The 25,077-nt window shown below is 44.3% G+C and overlaps 1 protein-coding gene across 1 annotated transcript in view; it reads right to left on the bottom strand.

Annotated features, from left to right (window-relative positions):
- LOC141108435 (LHFPL tetraspan subfamily member 3 protein-like) overlaps positions 1-19,328 on the bottom strand; it is a 30,037-nt gene extending 10,709 nt beyond the window's left edge. Inside the window, exons 1-2 of the mRNA XM_073600037.1 lie at positions 18,944-19,328; positions 5,998-6,386 (exon numbers count right to left, since the gene is read on the bottom strand). Coding sequence (XP_073456138.1) covers positions 5,998-6,376 — 379 coding nt within the window. The 5' untranslated portion in view covers positions 6,377-6,386; positions 18,944-19,328. The remainder of the gene's footprint in view (positions 1-5,997; positions 6,387-18,943) is intronic.
- Between the last annotated feature and the right edge of the window lie 5,749 nt (positions 19,329-25,077).

The following is a 25,077-nucleotide window of genomic DNA, read 5'->3' as shown; positions in this document are numbered from 1 at the left end:
TTTCTCAAGTCTATTTCTAACTCTGTTAGCCATGAGGGTGCTTCCTGTGATGTGTCAAGATGATAAACACTGCAATTTTGGTTACTGAAGCCCCCCGATTCCCTCGTGAAGACTGAGGAGAAGAATAAGTTCAATACCTTCGCCATCTCACCATCCTTTGTAACCAAATTCCCTTCCTCATTCTTTATGAGGGCAATATTGTTTGTCCTCCCTCTTTTACTGTTTATATACTTAACCACTTAAGGACCAAGCCTCTTTTTGAGATGTGTTGTTTACAATTAAAAACAGTTTTTTTTGCTAGAAAATTACTTAGAACCCCCAAACATTATACATTTTTTTCTAACACCCTAGAGAATAAAATGGAGGTAGTTGTAATACTTTCTGTCACACCGTATTTACGCAGCGGTCTTACAAGTGCACTTTTTTTAGAAAAAAGTACACTTTTTGAATAAAAAAATAAGACAACATTAAAGTTAGCCCAATTTTTTTTATATTGTGAAAGATGATGTTACGGCGAGTAAATTGATACCCAGCATGTCATGCTTAAAAATTGCGCCCGCTTGTGGAATGGCGACAAACTTTTACCCTTAAAAATCTCCATAGGGGACGTTTAAAAAATTCTACAGGTTGCATGTTTTGAGTTACAGTAGAGGTCTAGAGCTAGAATTATTGCTCTCACTCTACCGATGACAGCAATACCTCACATGTATGGTTTGAACATCATTTTCATATGCGGACGCTACTCACGTATGCGTTCGCTTCTCCACGCAAGCTCGGCGGGACGGGGCGCGTTTAAAATGGGTTTTTTTTCTTATTTATTTTACCATTTATTTTTTATTTTTACACTGTTTTAAAAAAAATGTCACTTTTATTCCTATTTCAAGGAACGTAAACATCCCTTGTAATAGAAAAAAAGCATTACAGGACCTCTTAAATATGAGATCTGGGGTCAAAAAGACCTCAGATCTCATATTTACACTAAAATGCAATAAAAAAACAAATAAATAAATAATTTTGTAAATTAAAATTTTTTTTTTTACAAAAATGGCCCTTTAAGGGCTATGGGCAGAAGTGACGTTTTGACATCACTTCCACCCTGCAATGTTATGGAGACGGGTGTTGGCCACCTTCCCCTCACTCGTCTCCATACCCAGCAAAGGTGAAGATCTGATTGCCTCCGCCGTGCCGATGGCTCTGGTAAGTGGCGGAGGGCACCGGAGCGCGACGGGAGGGGGGGTCCTCTCCCGCTGCCAATAAAAGTGATCTTGCGAATCCGTCGCAGAGACCACTCTTATCGGAAAGCGGACCGCCAACGTGCACCATGACAGCCAGGTCTTCCACAGCCCCTCCCAGTAATCTGTCCACCAGATGCGTGATGTGCCGAACCCAAGCGCCCAGTAGACAGCATACAGTTCGGCGTTTCAGGTCTTTGCCACAGATTGCCCTCTTTGTCCTTCTAAGAAATGAGTCTCCTACCACCAGAATCTGTCTTTCCTTTCCCTTCGCTTCTCCCCCACTCTCACTGGAGGAGTTTCTTCCCCCGGCAGCTAGGGGAGTCCCTCATTTCCAGCAGTGCTGGTCCCTGACTGGTACCACCAATGTCACTCAACGGGGCGTACTTATTGGGATGTTCCAGCCCAGGCTCGGCCTCCCTGGCACTTTCCCCTCTACCCTTCCTGACTGTCACCCATCTACTCTTTCCTAGTGCCTGCAATTTGTCTCCACCCACCTCTGTGCTGGCCCCTGCCGGGTACGATCCCAACTCTCCTTTAGTATGGAGGGTCTTCTCAGTGCTGACAGTTGCTTCCCTAGATTGAGAACCTGGGCTTCCAGGGAAACAATGTGCTTACATTTTGCACAGCAGTACTTGCCCTCGATCAGATGATCAAGGAAAGCATACATGCCGCAAGATGTACACCGAGTCGCATCTCCACACCTGCCGGGCATCGTACCTACTAATTTAATGAGGATTGGGGATTATACACTGTCCAAATTAACTAAAAACTAGCTTCCTGACACTAATACTCAACAATACACAGGTACTCAACAATACAATACACACAGGTACTAACAGCCCACGTGCACTCGCAGCCCACCTGTACTCGCAGCCCACGTGCACCCACAGCCCACATGCACTCGCAGCCCACGTCTACTCACAGCCCACGTGTACTCGCAGTCCACGTGCACTCGCAGCACTCATGTACTTACTGCCCACGTGCATCACAATACACAGGTACTCACAATACTCGGGTACTAACAATGCACACAACACTCAGGTACTCACAACACACACGTACTCACACACTCGGGTACTCACCATACACAGGTACTCACAATACACAGATACTCCAAACACTCACAATACACAGGTACTGCAAATGAAGGCATTGCACAGCATACTCCAGGTTAGGTCGGACCAGAGTCTTGTAGAGTTACAAGACTGGTTACATTTTTCCACATTAAAACTCATTTGCCATGTAGTTGCCCGCCCCATTAATTTGTTCAGATCTTCTTGCAAGGTTTCCACATCCTGCAGAGAAGTTATTGCCCTGCTTAGCTTAGTATCGTCTGCAAATACAGGGATTGAACTGTTTACCCCATCCTCCAGGTCGTTTATGAACAAATTAAATGGATTGGATTATAAGGATTGGTTCCAGAACAGAACCCTGGGTGACCCCACTTTCCACCCCTGACCATGCCCAGTACTTCCCTTTTATCACTACCCTCTGAACTCGCCCTTGTAGCCAGTTTTCAATCCATGTACTCACCCAATGGTCCATGCCAACAGACCTTACTTTGTACAGTAAACGTTTATGGGGAACTGTATCAAATGCTTTTGCAAAATCCAGATACACCACATCTACGGGCCTCCCTTTATCTAGATGGCAGCTCACCTCCTCATAGAAGGATAATAGATTGGTTTTGCAAGAATGATTCTTCATTAATCTATGCTGAATGGTATGGCAATTACTTGACTGAGTTCCCTAAGGACCCTCGGGTGCAAGCCATCTGGTAACGGTGATTTATTAATGTTAAGTTTCTCAAGTCTATTTCTAACTCTGTTAGCCATGAGGGTGCTTCCTGTGATGTGTCAAGATGATAAACACTGCAATTTTGGTTACTGAAGCCCCCCGATTCCCTCGTGAAGACTGAGGAGAAGAATAAGTTCAATACCTTCGCCATCTCACCATCCTTTGTAACCAAATTCCCTTCCTCATTCTTTATGAGGGCAATATTGTTTGTCCTCCCTCTTTTACTGTTTATATACTTAACCACTTAAGGACCAAGCCTCTTTTTGAGATGTGTTGTTTACAATTAAAAACAGTTTTTTTTGCTAGAAAATTACTTAGAACCCCCAAACATTATACATTTTTTTCTAACACCCTAGAGAATAAAATGGAGGTAGTTGTAATACTTTCTGTCACACCGTATTTACGCAGCGGTCTTACAAGTGCACTTTTTTTAGAAAAAAGTACACTTTTTGAATAAAAAAATAAGACAACATTAAAGTTAGCCCAATTTTTTTTATATTGTGAAAGATGATGTTACGGCGAGTAAATTGATACCCAGCATGTCATGCTTAAAAATTGCGCCCGCTTGTGGAATGGCGACAAACTTTTACCCTTAAAAATCTCCATAGGGGACGTTTAAAAAATTCTACAGGTTGCATGTTTTGAGTTACAGTAGAGGTCTAGAGCTAGAATTATTGCTCTCACTCTACCGATGACAGCAATACCTCACATGTATGGTTTGAACATCATTTTCATATGCGGACGCTACTCACGTATGCGTTCGCTTCTCCACGCAAGCTCGGCGGGACGGGGCGCGTTTAAAATGGGTTTTTTTTCTTATTTATTTTACCATTTATTTTTTATTTTTACACTGTTTTAAAAAAAATGTCACTTTTATTCCTATTTCAAGGAACGTAAACATCCCTTGTAATAGAAAAAAAGCATTACAGGACCTCTTAAATATGAGATCTGGGGTCAAAAAGACCTCAGATCTCATATTTACACTAAAATGCAATAAAAAAACAAATAAATAAATAATTTTGTAAATTAAAATTTTTTTTTTTACAAAAATGGCCCTTTAAGGGCTATGGGCAGAAGTGACGTTTTGACATCACTTCCACCCTGCAATGTTATGGAGACGGGTGTTGGCCACCTTCCCCTCACTCGTCTCCATACCCAGCAAAGGTGAAGATCTGATTGCCTCCGCCGTGCCGATGGCTCTGGTAAGCGGCGGAGGGCACCGGAGCGCGACGGGAGGGGGGGTCCTCTCCCGCTGCCAATAAAAGTGATCTTGCGAATCCGTCGCAGAGACCACTCTTATCGGAAAGCGGACCGCCAACGTGCACCATGACAGCCAGGTCTTCCACAGCCCCTCCCAGTAATCTGTCCACCAGATGCGTGATGTGCCGAACCCAAGCGCCCAGTAGACAGCATACAGTTCGGCGTTTCAGGTCTTTGCCACAGATTGCCCTCTTTGTCCTTCTAAGAAATGAGTCCCCTACCACCAGAATCTGTCTTTCCTTTCCCTTCGCTTCTCCCCCACTCTCACTGGAGGAGTTTCTTCCCCCGGCAGCTAGGGGAGTCCCTCATTTCCAGCAGTGCTGGTCCCTGACTGGTACCACCAATGTCACTCAACGGGGCGTACTTATTGGGATGTTCCAGCCCAGGCTCGGCCTCCCTGGCACTTTCCCCTCTACCCTTCCTGACTGTCACCCATCTACTCTTTCCTAGTGCCTGCAATTTGTCTCCACCCACCTCTGTGCTGGCCCCTGCCGGGTACGATCCCAACTCTCCTTTAGTATGGAGGGTCTTCTCAGTGCTGACAGTTGCTTCCCTAGATTGAGAACCTGGGCTTCCAGGGAAACAATGTGCTTACATTTTGCACAGCAGTACTTGCCCTCGATCAGATGATCAAGGAAAGCATACATGCCGCAAGATGTACACCGAGTCGCATCTCCACACCTGCCGGGCATCGTACCTACTAATTTAATGAGGATTGGGGATTATACACTGTCCAAATTAACTAAAAACTAGCTTCCTGACACTAATACTCAACAATACACAGGTACTCAACAATACAATACACACAGGTACTAACAGCCCACGTGCACTCGCAGCCCACCTGTACTCGCAGCCCACGTGCACCCACAGCCCACATGCACTCGCAGCCCACGTCTACTCACAGCCCACGTGTACTCGCAGTCCACGTGCACTCGCAGCACTCATGTACTTACTGCCCACGTGCATCACAATACACAGGTACTCACAATACTCGGGTACTAACAATGCACACAACACTCAGGTACTCACAACACACACGTACTCACACACTCGGGTACTCACCATACACAGGTACTCACAATACACAGATACTCCAAACACTCACAATACACAGGTACTGCAAATGAAGGCATTGACAGGCAAATACTGTATTATTATCCCAGGACTAAAAGTGATGGAAATTTCTTCAATGAGGATATAAGCAGAACTGTTGCCATTTTTATTTTTAGCGCTATGTGTTCCTTCCTGTCCTGATGACAACAGCTCACCCACTTTCTTTACAGGCATCACAAGGACAGAAAGTGATGACTGGAATGGCATCACAGTCAAAAATGACCTGACATAAATTTTGTCTCTGCTACATTCATTAGTAAGGGTTGAAATTACAATATAATTTTCTGCAAATATTGCAATGGCTTTTATCGCCCTTTCCCCAAAATTCTAGTTGGTTGGCTGTCATGTTGATTATCTGACTTCAATCCATTGAGTTATTAACCCAGAACAATTGTGCAGATAAGGACTTCTGATTTTACTCAGACTTTCCTGATCTGCATACATGCTCCAAGTCAGGCATTCAGAAAAGAATAAAAACTGTGGCTTACCATAACAACCATGATACTGGCATTTTCAGAAGTTGATAAGCAATGAAAGCCCCAGTATGAGGAAAAACACAGATATGTTGACACTGTCCCATGCAATGCCTTACCTGCACTGATTTGAAGCCAGGCACACAGCTTAAAAACTGTCCCTGAGTTACAGAACCACAGTAGTCCAATGCAAGCCAGGCTGAACAGAACAAGCAGGAGAGCTCCAACCATGAACCCGGCTGCTGTCTGGAAAGGAGGGAGAGCCTCCAGAGCAGCTGGTGGTCCCCTGCATTCGGTGCCCCAATCTGATTCCTCGCACACCTGGTAAAGTCCAAACTGCCCACTACCCTCCCCTCCTAAAACCCAGGCGGGCTGCAGGAGCACCACAATCTCCAAGATGCCTAGGAAGAGGGTACAGGAAGCCCACAGGACTGTGACCGCCCTGCCATTTTGGACAAAGTCTGTGTCGTACAGTTCCACATGTCCATGAGGTTCCATGGGGAATCACCTGGATGACAAAAAACAAATACAACATTAAATAGAGGTAGTCTCAGGTAAATGACTAACCAACCAATGCTTAAAATGTTAGTCCATTCAGAAATCAAATTTCAGCTGTTTGCAGTTACAGTTGCAACGGATCAAAAAACTCACGGTTCGGATAGTTCCTCGGATCAGGAGTCACGGTTCGGATCATTTTCGGATCAACAAAAAAAAAATCTCCCCCACTGTAATATCCACAATCTCCCTATTGGCAGAGTATTGGCAGAGTATTGCAGGGTATTGGCGGGTATATTGGCATGGTATTGGGTATATTGGCAGGGTATTGGGTATATTGGCAGGGTATTGGCGGGTATATTGGCAGAGTATTGGCAGGGTATGGCAGAGTATTGGCAGGGTATGGCAGAGTATTGGCAGGGCATTGCAGAGTATTGTCAGGGCATTGCAGAGTATTGTCAGGGCATTGCAAAGTATTGTCAGGGCATTGCAGAGTATTGGCAGGGTATTGCAGCAGGGCATTGCAGAGTATTGGCAGGGCATTGCAGAGTATTGGCACTGCTGAAATCCGATCTCTCCCCTCCACTGTACAGATCAGTACACAGAGGGGAGAGAGGAACCGGCGTCATGACGCCGGTTTGTTACAAGTGATCGCTCCGTCATTCGACGGAACGATCACGTGCTAAACGGCCGCCGGGTGTACCAAGATGGCCGCCGCTCCGGAGCTAGGCCAAAGCCGCGGCCTTTCCTATGGCCGAGGCCACAGAGCGCTCCGCGGATCGCGGGTGTCCCGTACGGATCAACCTCCGTGGATCGGATCACGGATCGATGGCGATCCGTTGCACCCCTACCGCGTACACACGAACGGACTTTACGGCAGACTTTGCCCGCGGACGGGATTTCGTCGGAAAATTCGATCGTGTGTGGGCTCCAGCGGACTTTGTTTGCTCAAAAGTTGGACGGACTTAGATTTGAAACATGTTTTAAATCTATCCGTCGAACTCTAGTCCGGTCGAAAAGTCCGCTCGTCTGTATGCTAGTTCGATGGACAAAAAGCCACGCTAGGGCAGCTATTGGCTACTGGCTATGAACTTCCTTGTTTTAGTCCAGTCGTAGGTCATCACGTACAAATTCGACGGACTTTGGTGGATTGTGTGTAGGCAAGTCCGTTCATTCGGAAAGTCCGTCATAAACTCCGGCGTAAAGTCCGCCGAGCAAAGTCTGCCATAAAGTCCGCTCGTGTGTATAATGCCGCGTACACACGAGCGGACTTTACGGCAGACTTTGCCCGGCGGTCGGGATTTCGACGGACAATTCGATCGTGTGTGGGCTCCAACGGACTTTGTTTTCTCAAAAGTTGGACGGACTTATGCCGCGTACACACGGTCGGACTTTTCGGCTACAAAAGTCCGACAGCCCGTCCGACAGACTTTCGACGGACTTTTGGCGGACTTGCGGCGGACTTGCGGCAGACTTTCTAACGAACGGACTTGCCTGAATACGATCACACAAAAGTCCGACAGATTCGTACGTGATGACGTACACCGGACTAAAATAAGGAAGTTGATAGCCAGTAGCCAATAGCTGCCCTAGCGTGGGTTTTTGTCCGTCGGACTAGCATACAGACGAGCGGATTTCTGGGTCCGGTGTAGTTACGACGTAAAGATTTGAAGCATGTTTCAAATCTAAAGTCCGTCAGATTTGCGGCTGGAAAAGTCCGCTGAAAGTCCGGGGAAGCCCACACATGATCGGATTTTTGCCGGCTTTGGTCCATCGTCGTATGTCGGACTTTTGTAGACGAAAAGTCCGACCGTGTGTACGCGGCATTAGATTTGAAACATGTTCCAAATCTATCCGACAGACTCGAGTCCGGTCGAAAAGTCCGCTGGTCTGTATGCTAGTTCGACGGACAAAAAGCCACGCTAGGGCAGCTATTGGCTACTGGCTATGAACTTCCTTATTTTAGTCCGGTCGTACGTCATCACGTACGAATTCGACGGACTTTGGTTGATTGTGTGTAGGCAAGTCCGTTCATTCAGAAAGTCTGTGGTAAAGTCCATCGAAAAGTCTGCCGGGCAAAGTCTGCCGTAAAGTCCGCTCGTGTGTACGTGGCATAACAGTGACTTCTATCTCTCAGGGAACACTATTGGTGACATCACTGTGCTGAGTTGTTGGGTCTGCACACTTTCTGTGACTATTATGATGGGTTTCCAATATCCCTGTTATTTTTTTGTATTTATATTATGGAGAAAGTAACAGTAAGAGCTGGAACACATAAAGCTGAATGGGGACACCCATAACTAAGTGGACAAGAACAGTGTCAGCTTTTAGATGTGTTCCTCAGCGAACACAATGTACAGGAGTATGAGCAATATTAGTGACTTATACACACACTAAACTGGGTGAACCTGTGTCTTTATTCAACTTTATCAACAATGTATTATTCCTTAATTAAATTATGGCAGAGAGATCTTTCTGTTGGAACATTTACGTCATTTAAAGAGCCAGTGGTTTACTCATCTCACCAGGCTCTTTCTATGACTAGAATATTCTTTTTTAGGTGGACTGAGCCTTTAAGATGATCATTGAATGAAAACACTGAACCTATCTTTCTCTTCAGATATGTGTTCTCTTTGTTCAAATCCCAGACTCCCTCCTCCCTCAGTTGGTCCACATATCTGATGTAAAATTGTTCTAACTCCTTTGAACTCATAAATCCAGGTATCCTTTGTACACAGATAATTGATATAGAATTGGTCTCACCATTACTCTGAATAGATATCATTAAAGATCCCACCTCCTTCTATGTGAATTTATATGTGACGCAAGTCCCAGGATTGTCTTTTTATCACAAATATACAAATTCTAGCCTGGGACAGGGCCTAGGATTTGTTTCCTTCATGCCTTAATTATATTGTTTGATACAGAATCTAGGAATTGTCTCCTTAAATTTGTGAATATATGGTCTCTAGTTTGATACAGAAACTAAGATTTGTCTTCTTCACTTTATAGATACAGTTGTGCTCATAAGTTTACATACATGGCAGAATTTATGATTTATTGGCCATTTTTCAGAGACTATGAATGATAACACAAAAACATTTCTTTCACTCATGGTTAGTATTTGGCTGAAGCCATTTATTATCAATCAACTGTGTTTACTCTTTTTAAATCATAATGGCAACAGAAACTACCCAAATGACCCTGATTAAAAGTTTACATACCCTGGTGATTTTGGCCTGATAACATGCACACAAGTTGACACAAAGGGGTTTAAATGGCTATTAAATGTAACCATCCTTACCTGTGACCTGTTTGCTTGTAATTAGTGTGTGTGTATAAAAAGTCAATGTGTTTCTGGACTCCTGACAGACCTTGCATCTTTCATCCAGTGCTGCACTGACGTTTCTGGATTCTGAGTCATGGGGAAAGCAAAATAATTGTCAAAGGATCTGTGGGAAAAGGTAGTTGAACTGTATAAAACAGAAACGGGATATAAGGAAGATATCCAAGGAATTGAGAATGCCAATCAGCAGTGTTCAAACTCTAATCAAGAAGTGGAAAATGAGGGGTTCTGTTGAAACCAAACCATGGTCAGGTAGACCAACTTGAAATTTCAGCCACAACTGCCAGGAAAATTGTTTGGGATGCAAAGAAAAACCCACAAATAACTTCAGGGGAAATACAGGACTCTCTGAAAACATTTGGTGTGGCTGTTTCAAGATGCACAATAAGGAGGCACTTGAAGAAAGACGGGCTGCATGGTCAAATCGCCAGATGAAAGCCATTACTATGCAGGCAAATGCCACAAAGTATCCCGCTTACAATACGCCAAACAGCACAGAGGCAAGCCTCAAACCTTCTGGCACAAAGTCATTTAGAGTGATGAGACCAAAATGTAGCTTTTTGGCCACAAGCATAAACGCTACATTTGAAGAGGAGTCAACAAGGCCTATGATGAAAGGTATGGAGGTGGATCGCTGATGTTTTGGGGATGTGTGGGCTACAAAGGCACAGGAAATTTGGTCAAAATTGTTGGCAAGATGAATGCAGTATGTTTTCAAAAAATACTGGAGGAACATTTGCATTCATCAGCCAGGAAACTGCGCATGGGACGTACTTGGACATTCCAACATGACAATGATCCAAAACACAAGGCCAAGTCAACCTGTTATTGGCTACAGCAAAATAAAGTAAAGGTTCTGGAGTGGCCATCTCAGTCTCCTGACATCAATATCATTAGCCACTTTGGGGAGATGCAGTTCATGCAAGACAGCCCAAGAATGTACATGAACTGGAGGCTTTTTGCCAAGAGGAATGGGTAGCTTTATCATCTGAGAAGATAAAGAGCCTCATCCACAAATACCACAAAAGACTGCAAGCTGTCATTGATGTTAAAGGGGGCAATACATGGTATTAAGAATTGGGGTATGTAAACTTTTGTTCAGGGTGATTTGGGTAGTTTTTGTTGCCATTATGATTTAAAAAGTGTAAAAACAGTTGATTGATAATAAATGGCTTCAGCTGAACACTAATCATGAGTAAAAGAAATGTTTTTGTGTTATCATTCATATTCTCTGAAAAATGGCCAAGAAATCATAAATTCTGCCAGGGTATGTAAACTTATGAGCACAACTGTATATGGTCTCCAGTCTGATATGGGACCTATGATTTGCCTCCTTCATTCATCAGATATATGGTATCCAGTGTGATTTAGGACCTAGGTCTTGTCTCCTTCGTTCTATAGATATATGGTCTCCAGTGTGATTTAGGACCTAGGACTTGTCTCCTTCATTCCATAGATATACACTCACGGGGCACTTTATTAGGTACACCTGTTCAATTGCTTTTAACACAAATTGCTAATCAGCCAATCAAATGGCAGCACGTTGAAGTTCAAACTGAGCATTATAATGGGGAAGAAAGGGCATTTAGGTGACTTTGAACAAGGCATGGTTATTGGTGTCAGACAGGCTGGTCTGAGTATTTCAAAAACTGCTAATCTACTGGGATTTTCATGCACAATCATCTCTAGGGTTTACAGTGAATGGTCAGAAAAAGAGAAAATATCCAGTGAGGAACAGTTGTGTGGACAGAAATTGCCTTGTTGATGTCAGAGGAGAATGGGCAGACTGGTTTGAGATGATAGAAAGGCAACAGTAACTCAAATAACCACTTGTTACAACCAAGGTATGCAGAATACGATCTCTGAATGCACAACACATCAAAGAAGAAGATGGGCTAGAGCAGCAGAAACCCCCCCGAGTGCCATTCCTGTCAGCTAAGAACAGGGAACTGAGGCTACAATTCGCACAGGCTTACCAAAATGAAACAATAGAAGATTGGAAAAACAAATTGTCTGGTCTGATGAGACTCGATTTCAGTTGCGAAATTCAGATGGTAGGGTCAGAATTTGGCGTAAACAACATGAAAGCATGGATTCATCCTGCCTTGTATCAATGGTTCAGGCTGGCGTAATGGTGTGGGGGATATTTTCTTGGCACACTTTGGGCCCCTTAGTACCAATTGTGCATTGTTCAAATGCCACGGCCTACCTGAGTATTGTTGCTGACCATGTCCATCCCTTTATAACTACAGTGTTGCCATTTTTTGATGGCTATTTCCAGCAGGATTTGAGGATAAGCTCAAATCATCTCACCACTTGTTTCTTGAACATGACAATGAGTTCCCTGTACTCCAATGGCCTCCACAGTCACCAGATCTCAATCCAATAGAGCACCCTTGGAATGTGCTGTAACGGGAAATTTGTATCATGGATGTGCAGCCGACAAATCAACACCTTGTTGAATCTATGCCACAAAAAATTAAAGCAGATCTGGTACAAGCAAGGTGTACCTAATGAAATGTCGGTGAATGTATGGTCCCCAGTGTGATTCAGGAGCTAGGACTTGTCTCCTTCATTCCATTGATATATTGTCTCCATTGTGTTTCAGGACCTAGGACTTGTCTCCTTCAATCCATAAATATTAGGTGTCCAGTCTTATATAGGAGCTTGGATTTGGCTCCATTATTCAGTAGATGTATGATCTTCAGTCTGGACCTAGGACATTTACTGAGAGAAACTTACTAAAACTGGAGCAGTTGTGAATGGCAACAGCCAATCAGCTTCTTTTACTTCTTTGATTTACTAAAACTGGAGAGAGCAAAATCTGGTGTAGCTCTGCATAGAAACCAATCAGCTTCCAGGTTTTTTGTCAAAGCCTAATTGAACAAACTGAAGTTAGAAGCTGATTGGCTACCATACACAGCTGCACCAGATTTTGCACTCTCCAGTTTTAGTAAACCAACCCAATGGTCTCCAGTCAGATATTTGACCTAGGACCTGTCTACTTGATTCCATAGATACATGGGGGTGATTTAAAAAAGCTGTGCACCATCCTTAGAGGCGCACGGCGAGGCGCAATGCACGTTTCCATATTTACGAAATGGTGCGCCGGTAACAGAGCGCAAATCCCCCATTTACTATAGCAATCTCGGCACACAGAAGAATGCAATCTGTGTGCCACTATGGACATGGCGCATGGCATCTCCAAATCAATATTGACAGAAGATGGAGGTGCCAATCTTATAGGGTGATGTGAGGAAGTTTAGTAACAACTGCCCAAGTAACAAATGTGCCGAAAATAGAATAAGAAAGTAACTTTTTCAGAGAAAGCCTGCTGTGCCCGCAAGTACGTTTAGAACTGTGTGAGATCAATGTAAGCAGTGTGCATGCACAAGCGGCTGTTGCGCTCGTTCACATGTGTTTGTTCACTGCGCGGCCAAAATCTTAGTGAATGTTAAGCAACGTACATGCAATAGCATGGGTTGAACGGGTGCACCTCTGAACTTGACAATTTATTTTTTACGCTGGTTCACTTTTATGTATTTTTTTAAGGAGATTTGCACACAGGTCATGTTAGCATGCTACCTTGCCAACATGTGACATGCACCTTGTTAAAACTATGTAAAAAGTCTCGCGCTCCTCTAGCTCCACCTAAAAGGGCATTTAACCTTCCCCCTCTAATGCATATGATTTCCTTGGGCTAGCTTTTGCTTTTAAAGGGGAAAGGGGAACTCCACACTCCACTCCATTCTCAAAAGGCTCTGAGTTGCGTTCACCAATCCAAACCACATCCTTTTTCAAAGCATACAACAGGGCCAGCTAGGAAAGGGACGAGAAGAGCGATCGCCCAACCCCCTCCTGAACCATACAAGGCCACATGCACTCAACATAGCTGGCTGCCTTTGGGGCATGCAGGGCTCAGCCCAATACCAACCACAAAGTATCTTGTACCCACTAGTTTAAAGGGCTTTTCCACATTCTGTAAAGCCCCCTGTCTGCAGCCCCCCCACAACTCCAGCCTAGGGTTGTGTGGAAGAGGCCCTTGTCCCCCTGAATATGGGAACAAGGTGGTTGACTTTTGGGGTGCCCGAGCCCCTCCTGCCCCAAGCATCCACCCCCCTTTCATGGGCTGGCTTGCAGTGTGTTTGGTTAGGGGTTTGCTAGTGTTTGGGAGGGGCACAATATTTTTTTAGTTTGGGATGGTATTTTTCACGTGGGGGTTCTCATTTTAAGCCTCAACAGACCCAAATGGCCTTGCATGTATTGGGGGGGGGGTAGGCTATTTTTTGTTTTAGGTTAAAATCTTGCAGCTGCAATGCAGATTTGTAAGTTTTTCTAAAGCCGCACATCTTTGAAGCAGCATTTTGGATACATACTACAGATGCACCACTCTACAGGCATAATAAGCCCCCCCCCCCAAGTTACTAGCTTTTTAGCAATTTTGCATTTATAAAGGCACTTCTCCTTGTTTCGTTTTTGGTGTTGTCGAAATTGGTGATATTGATATATGTCCCTCAGGGTAGGACCGGGGCCCCCATACCAATTTTAAGGCCAATAACTAGAATATAAGCCAGCCAAGTGGGGACTAGCAAAATTAACAAGTCAGTTCCCATAGACTGTATAGGTATTTGTTGTATAACTTTTGCCCATGTTGGGCTCTTTGTTTGCCCCCCTGGACCAGGGAGTGTTTGTCCCATCTGTAATTTTGTAGCATGCTGTATGATGTGCTTAATTGTGGACAGGGGGGTGGCTTATTTTGTGCTAGCTGCAGTTGGGTTGTTCTAGGCATGCTCAGGGACTTTGTTTTTTTGTGCCTTTTGTGTGTGAACAGCACTTGGATTTTTCTGGGCATGCTCAGAGAATGTGTTTTTTGGGTTAGTAATTTAAGGACATCCTTAAAAGGTGTAACCACTTTGAAGTTCTATCTCTACATTGGGTGAACTTCAATTTTGTGTGTTTCATGGACTGTGCATGTGTTTTCAATTGCCTCATTAGCACACAAACCTATGTTATATAAAGCTTGCAGATAGCATTCTTTACGTATGTGTGTGTGTTTAAATCCTTAAGAGACTGTCCGTTTGTGGGCGCAGTCCTTTTAACTCCTGTTAATTTCCTCCTTCCTTCCAAAATGGTCAGACCTCAAAATCATATTCTGTTATGCCTCGTACACAGGACCGGTTTTGCCGTCGGAATGAACTCTGATGTTTTTTTCAACGGAGTTCCGCTGAAACGGACTTGCCTACACACGTTCACACCAAAGTCCGATCGTTTAAAACGCGATGACGTACAACGGGACTAGAGAAAACAGGAAGTTCAATAGCCAGCAGCCAATAGCTGCCCTTGCGTCGTTTTTGGTCCGTCGGAATAGCATACAGACAAACGGTTTTCCCGATAGGAATTGATTCCATCGGAAAGATTTAAAACATGTTCTATTTCCAGGTCCCTCAGAATTTTCAAAAGAAGAAGTCCGATGAAGCCCACACACGATAGGAATGTCCGATGGAATTATTCCGTCTGACCTTTTCTGCCGGAAAGTCTGGTCGTGTGTACGCGGCATTAGTGTCTCAAATTAACATACATGTGTTCTTTTGCTTTTGTTGCTCTTTTCCAAGTCCTGTTTTGTTGACTAATAAAATTTGTAGCAAGTTTTTATGTTTTATGTGTTTTGTTAATAATTTGTTTTTCAGATGCATGCTCAATCCAAGTAATGCATTTTACACTCTCTGACCCCCCCCCCCCCCCAAACAATGTTCATGCAACAGATTTACCAGCTACAGCTTAACTAGGTTGATTGGTATGGCAAAACAAAGAAAGATGTGATTTGTCTAAAAGCTACTTTCCTGGTGCCTTCATGGTAGCATACACATGGATTGTGCATATGCTGCCATGGATAGGCACCAGGAAAGGAAAATTACAAGGAGATAAGTATTCAATCTTCCATTTTAGCGCAGTGGTTCTCAGTTTCAGTCCTCGAGTACCCCCAACAGGACATGTTTTGGGAATTTATCTTGGCTAAACAGCTGTCCAAAATACCAAGCCATTGACTCTGATTTAAAGCACCTGTGCAAGATGAAAGTAAACCTGCAAACATGGCCTGTTGGAGGTACTTGAGGACAGGGTTGAGAACCACTGATTTAGAGCACTTAGCTAAAATCTAGCTCAAGACAATCCTATTCTAATTGTGGGCATTTGAGAGAAACTAAGTAAGTGTTAGAACCCCTGTTTGTCTTTTTTAGGTTGGGCTTTGTGTCCCTTTTCTGAAAATTGGCTTCACTTCTTGTCACATAGCCAAACAGGAAGTGAGGGTAAAACCCTACCAATGTCTTTCCTTGGGGACACGCAGGTCAATCTAACTAGTGTCCCCATTAGGCAAATTTCACTTTAGCACTTTGTTGTGTACACCCCAAATTATTAGGTATTTTGGTGTTTATTAAAGGCAAATCTACTCTGCAATACAAGTGTACTCGCTGTAAATCTGAGGGGAGGCACTGGTGATTTTATCATCCAATCAAGTAGAAGCAAAGATGCTGTTTTTTATTTTCCTTGCATGTCCCCCTTGGATCTCCAGCAACTCCACTTCCAAGTGCACTTGTAGTGCAAAGTGGATCTGCCTTTAATAAATAAACCCCAAAGTCCAAGATACCTAATAATTTGGGGTGTACACAGCAAAATGCTAGAGTGCAATTTACCTAATGGGGAAACCATTTAGATCAGTGGTTCTCAACCTGGGGGTCAAATGATGATTTGCCAGGGGTCACCGAATTCTGGGCTGTTCCTGAAGCCCGCACTGCTCTCCCAGCCTTTTCTGCGGCCGCTCAGCAGGGCTGTCCCTGGAGCCTGTGGCCACCCAGCTGGGCTGTTCCTGGAGCCCGCGGCCGCCCACTCAGCCTCTTCGCAGCCGCCCATTCAGTTCACTGCATGGCTGGGGGGCAGAGACTAGAGGTCAGCTGACTGGTGAGGAATGTGAAGTGGGAGGGGCTGGCATAGGTGTCACTGCTACGAGACACCACACAGTCTGAGACACATTAAGGCTGGATTCACACCTATGCATTTTTAGTGCTTTTTGCATTTTGCAAATTTGCACTGCAGAACGTGTTCCATAGGAAACCATGTTAAATGGACTGTAGTGCAAATCTGCAAAATGCAAAAAGCACTAAAACTGCATAGGTGTGAATCCAGCCTAACACTTCCTGTGATTATAATTGCCATTAAAAGTTCCCACTACAGTTCTCAGATCAGCAGATGACCTTGATCAAGAGCACCTAAGTTGGCTGATCAGAACTCCCCCCAGCACTGCCACTGAACCCATTCCCCCCACCAAGGAGTAAGAGAAGGAAAAAAAATAGAGAATACACGGAAGGGAGAGGAAAAGAGGGTGAGGAACAAAGAAAAAGGGAGAGAAAGAATAAGAGAGAGAAAATGAAAAACGGCTAGACAGAGGGATAGGGGGAAAAAAAACCCAAGAAATTAGAGAGAGATAAAAGGGAAAGAAAGGAGAACAAATTATTTGCGCTTCTATGTGCGCCAGTTCGCACGTTCAATTAATGACTTTTCTGGTGCACCAATTAATGTATGAACTGGTGCAGTGCCTTGTTCTTAAGGCCCCTTTCATACTGGGGCGGGGGCAGCGTCAGCGGTAAAGCGCCGCTTTACCGTCGGTATTCGGCCGCTAGCGGGGCGGTTTTACCCCCGCTAGCGGGCGAGAAAGGGTTTAAAACCACTTTAAAGCATCTCTGCAGAGGCGCTGTGCCGGCGGTATAGCCGCGCTGTCCCAGGAGCAGTGAAGGAGCTGTGTATACACCGCTCCAAAGATGCTGCTAGCAGGACTTTTTTTCCCGTCCTGCTAGCGCACCGCTCCATTGTGAAAGCCCTCGGGGCTTTCACACTGGAGAGACAGCAGCGGCTGTTTCGAGTCGGTTTGCAGGCACTATTTTTAGCACAATAGCGCCTGCAAACCGCCCCAGTGTGAAAGGGGCCTAAATCACCCCCATGGTCTCTAGTATGATACGGGATCTAGGACTTCTTTCCTTCATTCCATAGATATATGGTTTCCAGTCTCATAAAGAAACTATGATTTGTTTCTTTCATTCCGTAATCACATGGTCTTCATTCTGATACAGGACCTAGGACTTGTCTCCTTTTTCTCAAGAGGAATGGCCTTCAGTCTGATACAGGGCTTAAGACTTGTTTCTTTCATTACCTAGGTATACGGTCTTCAGTCTTCTGCACTTTATACCTTATTCATACCTCCCAACATTTTGAGATGGGAATGAGGGACACCTACTAGCAAACGTATGTAGGCATAGGACACACCCCCTGCCACACCCCCTTAAAGGAGAATTAACCAGAAACAAAAGGTTAATTAAATCCACAAGGGCTTTTGTTTACCACTACTATTCATTTATATTGGCTTTTAAAATTTACAAATGTAGCAATTTAGAATTTAGATGAAAGGTTTAGCACTGGGAAACACTTTTTGAAAGATAAACAGTGTATTTTATATACAACTAAATAGATCAGACCAAAATGAGGGACAAATGAGGAGGAATGAGGGACAGAGGGACATTGCTCCAAATCAGGGATAGTCCCTCGAAATCAGGGACAGTTAGGAGCTATGCCTTATCTGGAGCCCATCTCCTACATATCTCTGTCCTAAAAGTCACATCATCCTTTTGGCAAAGACATATGTAGAAATTAGGTCTTGCTCTGTATACAGTATCTGATCCTAAATCTAGCTCTATACATTTTTTTAGAACCTTGGACACACACACACAGACAACTCACCTCCTCATCTGCAGAAGAACTGGCCCAGCAATTGTCCTCTCCTGTCTAAATGTACATCTAGACCATGTATATTTTTCTCTCTATGCATACCTTAGCTAGAATCCTTTACATGCATCTCTGACTCTATAAATTTAAATTCTCCTTTTACTATACAGATACAATATCTGACATGAGATCTGTCCTCTTCCTCATTCTCCTTCTCCAATGCATGTGAATATCAAGCTCTTGAACCACCTCCTCCCTGTATTGATATCTAATAATTAGGAACCTATCTCCACCTCCTTCTATACAGATATTTGATCCAGAACTCATCGCCTATTTTATTTTAATGAAGATGTGAATCCAAAAGTTGTCTATATATAGCTGGGTCTTCTATCATGAGCACATCCTGCAGACTAAAGTAATACATTATTATGTTACAATAACATCCTGTATCTTACCTTGATCCCAAGATGCTGTATTCATTACAAATGCACCATTTTCTATGCCTTCGGTAGCAGCAGTTTCTGCATCTTAGAGCTGAAAGTGACCCCTCCCCTCTCCTGCAGTTCAGCAGCCCCCTCCCTACTGTACTACATGCAATGTACATCACCTCTCCCTGCAAATCCTTTACCATCTACAGAATACAGGCAACCAACAACCTTTCTCAATTCCCCTCCAGTTTGCTCTCCGTTATACCATATACATCACTTCTTCCTGCTAGTCCTGTATTGCCTACACCGATGCTCTCAACCAGTGCTAAATAAGCCAGCAGGCATATATTTTAATGGGTGAACCTGCATATTAATTTAAGGAAAAGGTTTGATTAATGGATTTATTCAAATCTCTATAAATAACTTATTACAGATATTGAGGTTGGGTACGTAGACCATGTGCAGTTTAGAAAATATCCTATTCTAGGCAATCAGTGTAATTTGTCACCTTTGCCCAGTCTGCTAGAGGATTATTAGCAGTTGGTGTTTGTAACCAGCTTCCTTCAGATGAATGACACATGGGGGGGTAAATTCCTAAAAATGGAGCATGCAATATCCGGTGTAGCTCTGCATAAAAACCAATCAGCTTCCAGTTTTTTGTTTGTTTAAGCTTACCAGTAGAACCTGAAGTTAGACGCTGATTGGCTACCATGCATAGGTGCACAAGATTTTGCACTCTCAGAATAGTGCCCCATTACTGGTATCAGTGGGAGGAAGAGTGCCCCATCATTGTTGCAAGTGGGAGGAATAGTGTCCCATCATTGGTGTGAGTGGGTAAAAGAGTGCCCTGTCATAAGTGAAAGTGGGTGGAAGAGTGTCCAATCAGTGGTGTGAGTGGGTAAAAGAGTGCCCTGTCATAAGTAAAAGTGGGTGGAAGAATGTCCCGTCATAGGTGTAAGTGGGAGGTACAATGCCCCATCACTGGTGTAAGTGGGAGGAATAGTTTCCTATCATTGGTGTAAGTGGGAGAATTAGTGCCCCATCATTGGCATCAGTGGGAGGAATAGTCCCCCATCATTGGTGTGAGTGGGTAAAAGAGTGCCCTGTCATAATTGAAAGTTGGTGGAAGAGTGTCCCATCATAGGTGTAAGTGGGAGGTACAATACCCCATCACTGGTGTAAGTGGGAGGAATAGTTTCCTATCATTGGTGTAAGTGGGAGAATTAGTGCCTCATCATTGGCATCAGTGGGAGGAATAGTGCCCCATCATTGGTGTAAGTGGGAGAAATAGTGCCCCATCATTGGTGTAAGTGGGAGGAATAGTTCCCCCTTCATTGGTGTCAGTAGGAGCAATAGTGCCCCATCGTTGTTGTTAAACATGTGCGATTTGTTTCATTCGAAATTTGGATGAAATTTTAGTTTCTGATGCATCTGAATTTCCGAATCACAACAGTAATGAATTTTGAATTACAATGAAACAAATCTATCCGAATTCGAAAAACAAATTAAAAAATGTATTTGAAATGGGAACATATTGCAATAAATACAATAAATACAGTAAGGTATAAAATAAGATGACTGCTCCTTCTTTGGCTGCTTTATAGAACAGAATAGAAAATAATGGAATAAAACAGAAGAGAATAGAAAGTAAAAGAACAGAAAATAAAACAGACTAGATTAGAGTAAATTAGAATAGCAAATAAAGTAATAGAATAGAATAAAACAGAATATAATAGAATTTAAATAGAAAAGAATAAAATAACACAGAATATAATTTAAATAAAATAAAATAGAATAGAATGGAAAATAAGGGATTAGAATAGAATAAAACAAAATAGGATAGAAAATAAAAGAATAGAATAGAAAAGGATATATTATAAAAGAATAGAATAGAATATTTTCTATTATATTCTGTTTTATTCTATTTCTTTATTTTCTATTCTTTTATTTTTTATTCTATTCTGTTCTTTTCTATTATATTCTTGAAAAACAGTAGCAATCATCATCTTATTTTACTTCTATACCTTACTGTATTTATTGCAATATGTTTCCATCTCAAATCCAAATTCATTTTCGAATTTCAAATAAATTTTTGATTTAATGTGAAAATATCAAATATCCGAATATACGAATTATAACAAAATTATTAACGTATCAAATAAATCCGAAATGAAACACATTTTTCCGTCATGCACATCTCTAGTTGGTGTCAGTGGGAGGACTAGTGCCCCACCCATCATTGGAGCACGGGTGTGTCAGGAGGAAGGTGTCTCTGAAGCTGCTCCAGGTGATCCGTGTGAGAGGGGAGTGGTGGTGAAATCTCTCCCAGCTCTCCTGGCCCCTTTCTGGGGAAGCCATGGAGGACAGCAGGGCCTCTCCTGCTGGAAGCTCTCAGCCATCTCCTGGGCCATCAGGTAACATGCCTGCCCCTGTACAAGCCATGGCTTGTGATCTTTCTGCCCCTGGTGAGGGTGAAGGCTCAGAGGCAATTCAGGAGCGAGTGGTGGCCGTGATAAAGGTCCTGAATAGGGAAAGAAACAAGCTCTATAAACTGAGAGCGGAGCTGAAGTGCTTGAGAAGGCAGCGTGAGGGCTTGCATAGCCAGAAACGTGGGTCCATGGATCCGGAGATCCAACTGGCCAAGGTCCGGGTTGAACACCAAGAAACCATTGTGGTCATGATGGAAAGCAAAGATGGGCCCTTTAAGGAAAAATTCTGCAATGACCGAAGGTTTGCCAGGATGACAAAAATGGAGGTGGAGGAGGAGACCCCCAGTTCAGACCCCCTGCCCCCTCAGGGAGAGGTAAGCAGCCTCATGCCTTCCCAGGACTCAGGAGGCACGCTGAGGGTAATCCAGGTAATGGAGTCTCCTATGCGGGAAGATCAGCTGGTGTTTCATTAGGAGGACATTACTGATAATGTGCCTGACAAGGTAAAGCCTGTCAAGCCCCATGTGGTGCATAAAACTGTTTTTGTGAACACTGTGACTGATACTGACAATGTGCCCAGTGACAATCAGGCTGCTAATCACGTGTAGCAATGCTGTGCCTGCTGATGCTGCAGTACAGCAAAAAATGCATTTAAAAAATGACATTCCTGTAGAGGAACTGCAAGATTCAGCAGAACCAATTAACCCCCCTTTAGCTGAGTCTAAAGCTGTTTGCCCCACAGCTGCTGAAGACTCTACAGCACAACTTCAGGAGACAGCTGGTATTGCATCAGAAACTGTGACTATTCCTGATGGGAATGTGAATGTGTGTGTGACTGATAAAAATGATCCCAGTACCAGTGTGATGGACAGTCCTACCAACTCCGTTCAAGCAGATAATAATAATAATAATTGTAATGTACAGACTAATGTGACATGTGTGGGGCCTTGGCCCTGATAAGCCTACATTTGCTCAGGTGGTACGCTCTGCTCCTGGTAGCTCCGCCCCCAAGCGGGTTTTCCCCCTGCGGCCTATCACTTTGAGCACCCCAGGATCTGGTCTTGGGTCTCTGGCTTCTGCTGGGGGTCCGAGACGAAATGTAGTGATTCTTAAATGGGAAGGTGGTGCAATCCCTCCAGCACGGCGTGCAGTGGTGGACATGATTTTGGGGCAAACGATCTGTACGCCCTAATACATGTTGCTGGGAGCAGGGAATATACTATTAGTTTCACCAGGCCAGAGGGTCTTGACCTGTTCTGGGAGCGATATGAGGCTCGGTGCAGGTCAAGACCCGAATGGGAAGGTCTGGCCCCAGTTGCGGTTTCACAAAGGTCTACAGTGAAAAAAATCACAATTATTCTCACTAATGAGAGTGTTCCTGCTCGAGATTTAGAGGTCTGGTTAAAGAATTATGGTGAGGTATTGACTAAACCCGATAAAATACTTGATGAACGTAACATCTGGACTGGGGGTTGGTCGGTTACAGTCAGGTTGGCCAGGGATGGGAATGTTGTCCGTCACCTGCCCTCCTCAGCTTTTATAGGGAGGGATAGGATGACTATTTTCTACCCTGGTCAGCCGAAGCTGTGTCACCGCTGTGGAGAAAAGAGCATTTGAGCTCCTCCTGTTCAGCCTTGATATGTTCCGTGTGTCGGGGTCAGGGTCATATGGCCGAGGACTGCACCGAGATGATCAGGTGCAACCTGTGCCTGCGCCTTGGCCACCCCTACAGCAGATGTCCTGAAGCCTGGCACAATATGGCAAAGGAGGTACTAGATGACTTGTCAAGGCTGGACAGGATGGAGGGTGAGGCCCCTGGTGTACCATCCTCCTCTGCGGTGACCGACTCCCCTGGTCCTGTTCAGGATCCCTCTCCAGTTCCTGTGGCCACCCCTCCTGTGTCTGTAAGTATTCCTTCTGTATCTGTCTGTGTCCCCCCTGCCTACTGTACCCTCTCCTCTTGTGTCAGAACCTTCCAAGTCTGTGACCCCCGAGTCAGTTCCCCCCCAGGAGTCTACCCCTCCTAAGTCTGACTCAAAGGGAGCACCCCCCCACCAGGAGTGGTAGCATGTACTAAAAAGGTTGCTTCTTCCTCTGTAAAGAAGTCTTCTGTAAAGACATCAAAGACAAAAATAAGAGATGAGGGCATCTCTGAAGCTGACCTGCAGTACCTGGAGAAGAGAAGGAAGGTTGGGAAGCGGAAGAAGCAGGCGGTGAGGATGGAACGGGCTCCAGTGCCTGTCCCCAACCGTCATAGGACCTCTAAGTGGGATATTTCCTCATCTGGAGCTTCTTCGGAGTGAAGTTCCGATTCTGAAATGGAGTTTGAGGCGGCCTCAAGAAAGAGAGAGGCTTCTGGTGATGAGCAGCAGAGGGGAGCTAAGAAGCAATCCACCCAATAACCAAAATGGCGGTTCCCCTCCCTTAAAAGTGGTGACAATAAATGTCGCCAGCATTAAGTCAGTAAGAGCTCGTTCTATGGCCTTCTTTTTGTTCAGCCAATTAGATGCTGAAATTTTATTTTTGCAAGAGACTAGGCTCACCTCCTTGGCAGATATTCATATGGCCAAGAGAGAGTGGAGGTATGGTCCATCCTACTGGTCTCTGGCGGCCGAGCCTTACGGCGGTGTGGCGGTGTTGTTTAAAACCGGCATGGTAACTGTCCGGCGGGTTATTGAGGTGGAGATTGGGAGATGTATGGTCTTAGACGTCCTTGTGGGAGGGCAGGACCTGCACCTAATTAATGTTTATGGGCCGTACACAAAGTGGGACAGGAAATGCCTTTTTACAAGGATCAAGCCATTTCTTTTTACATCCCGGTAAGTGGTCTTTGGAGGTGACTTTAATACAGTAACTAGGCCCAAGGACAGGAAGGACTTCAAGGACAGGCTGGGATATGATAGCGTTTTTTAAATAGTATGGTTAGGGATGCTGGTCTTGTGGAAGTGCACGTTAAGCACCTCCCAGATGAGACCGGGTTCACCTTTCATCGAGGTAGTAGTCAGAGTAGAATAGATAGGTTTTTTTTTTTTAAGGAGACCTCTGCTTTCTCACCCCCAGTGGTGCAGGCAGTAGAGTTCTCTGATCACTGTATGCTATCTGTGGTCCTGAATGCTTCAGACGCCCCTCAGAGGGGCAAGGGCATCTGGAGATTTTATTCGACCCTACTCAAGGAAGAACATGTTAGACAATCCTTTGAGGAATTCTTTCAGGCTCAGGTGACCATCCTGGACTTTTGTAGCAGCAAGGCTGAGTGGTGGGAGCTGACCAAAAAGAGGATCGCTGGATTCTTCAGGGGCCTAGCCAATAGAAAACAGTTTAAGAAATACATAACCTACCAACGTTTACGGAGGAAGCTGGATATTCTTGTCTTGAGAGGAGGAGATCCTGGGGCAATCTCCGAAGTGAAACTCCTTCTCAGGAAGTGTCAATATGACCGGCATGCCTCTTTGGTTCTGGAGAGGGACTATGGGAAGTACCACTCGCCCAACCCTTACCAGAACTCCAAACAAAGTGTAGCTGTTAAAACGGTCGTTGGCCTTAAGGACAGTACAGGTTCCTTGACAAAGTCCAGGTCAGGGATTCTGGAGGTCGTGAGGTCCTTTTATGCTGACCTTCTTGGGAGGAAAGAGCTTGACCGTGACAAGATGGAAAGCTTTTTGGACTCTACTCCAGGTCTAAATAGTGGAGATGTTCCATTGATGAATTTGACAGAGGAGATCACAGTTGAAG

Source organism: Aquarana catesbeiana, linkage group LG09 (genome assembly GCF_042186555.1).
Source record: "Aquarana catesbeiana isolate 2022-GZ linkage group LG09, ASM4218655v1, whole genome shotgun sequence".
Lineage (NCBI taxonomy): Eukaryota > Metazoa > Chordata > Amphibia > Anura > Ranidae > Aquarana > Aquarana catesbeiana.
The sequence above is the reverse complement of the archived record's forward strand: the minus strand, read 5'-3'. Positions and strand labels throughout refer to the sequence as shown.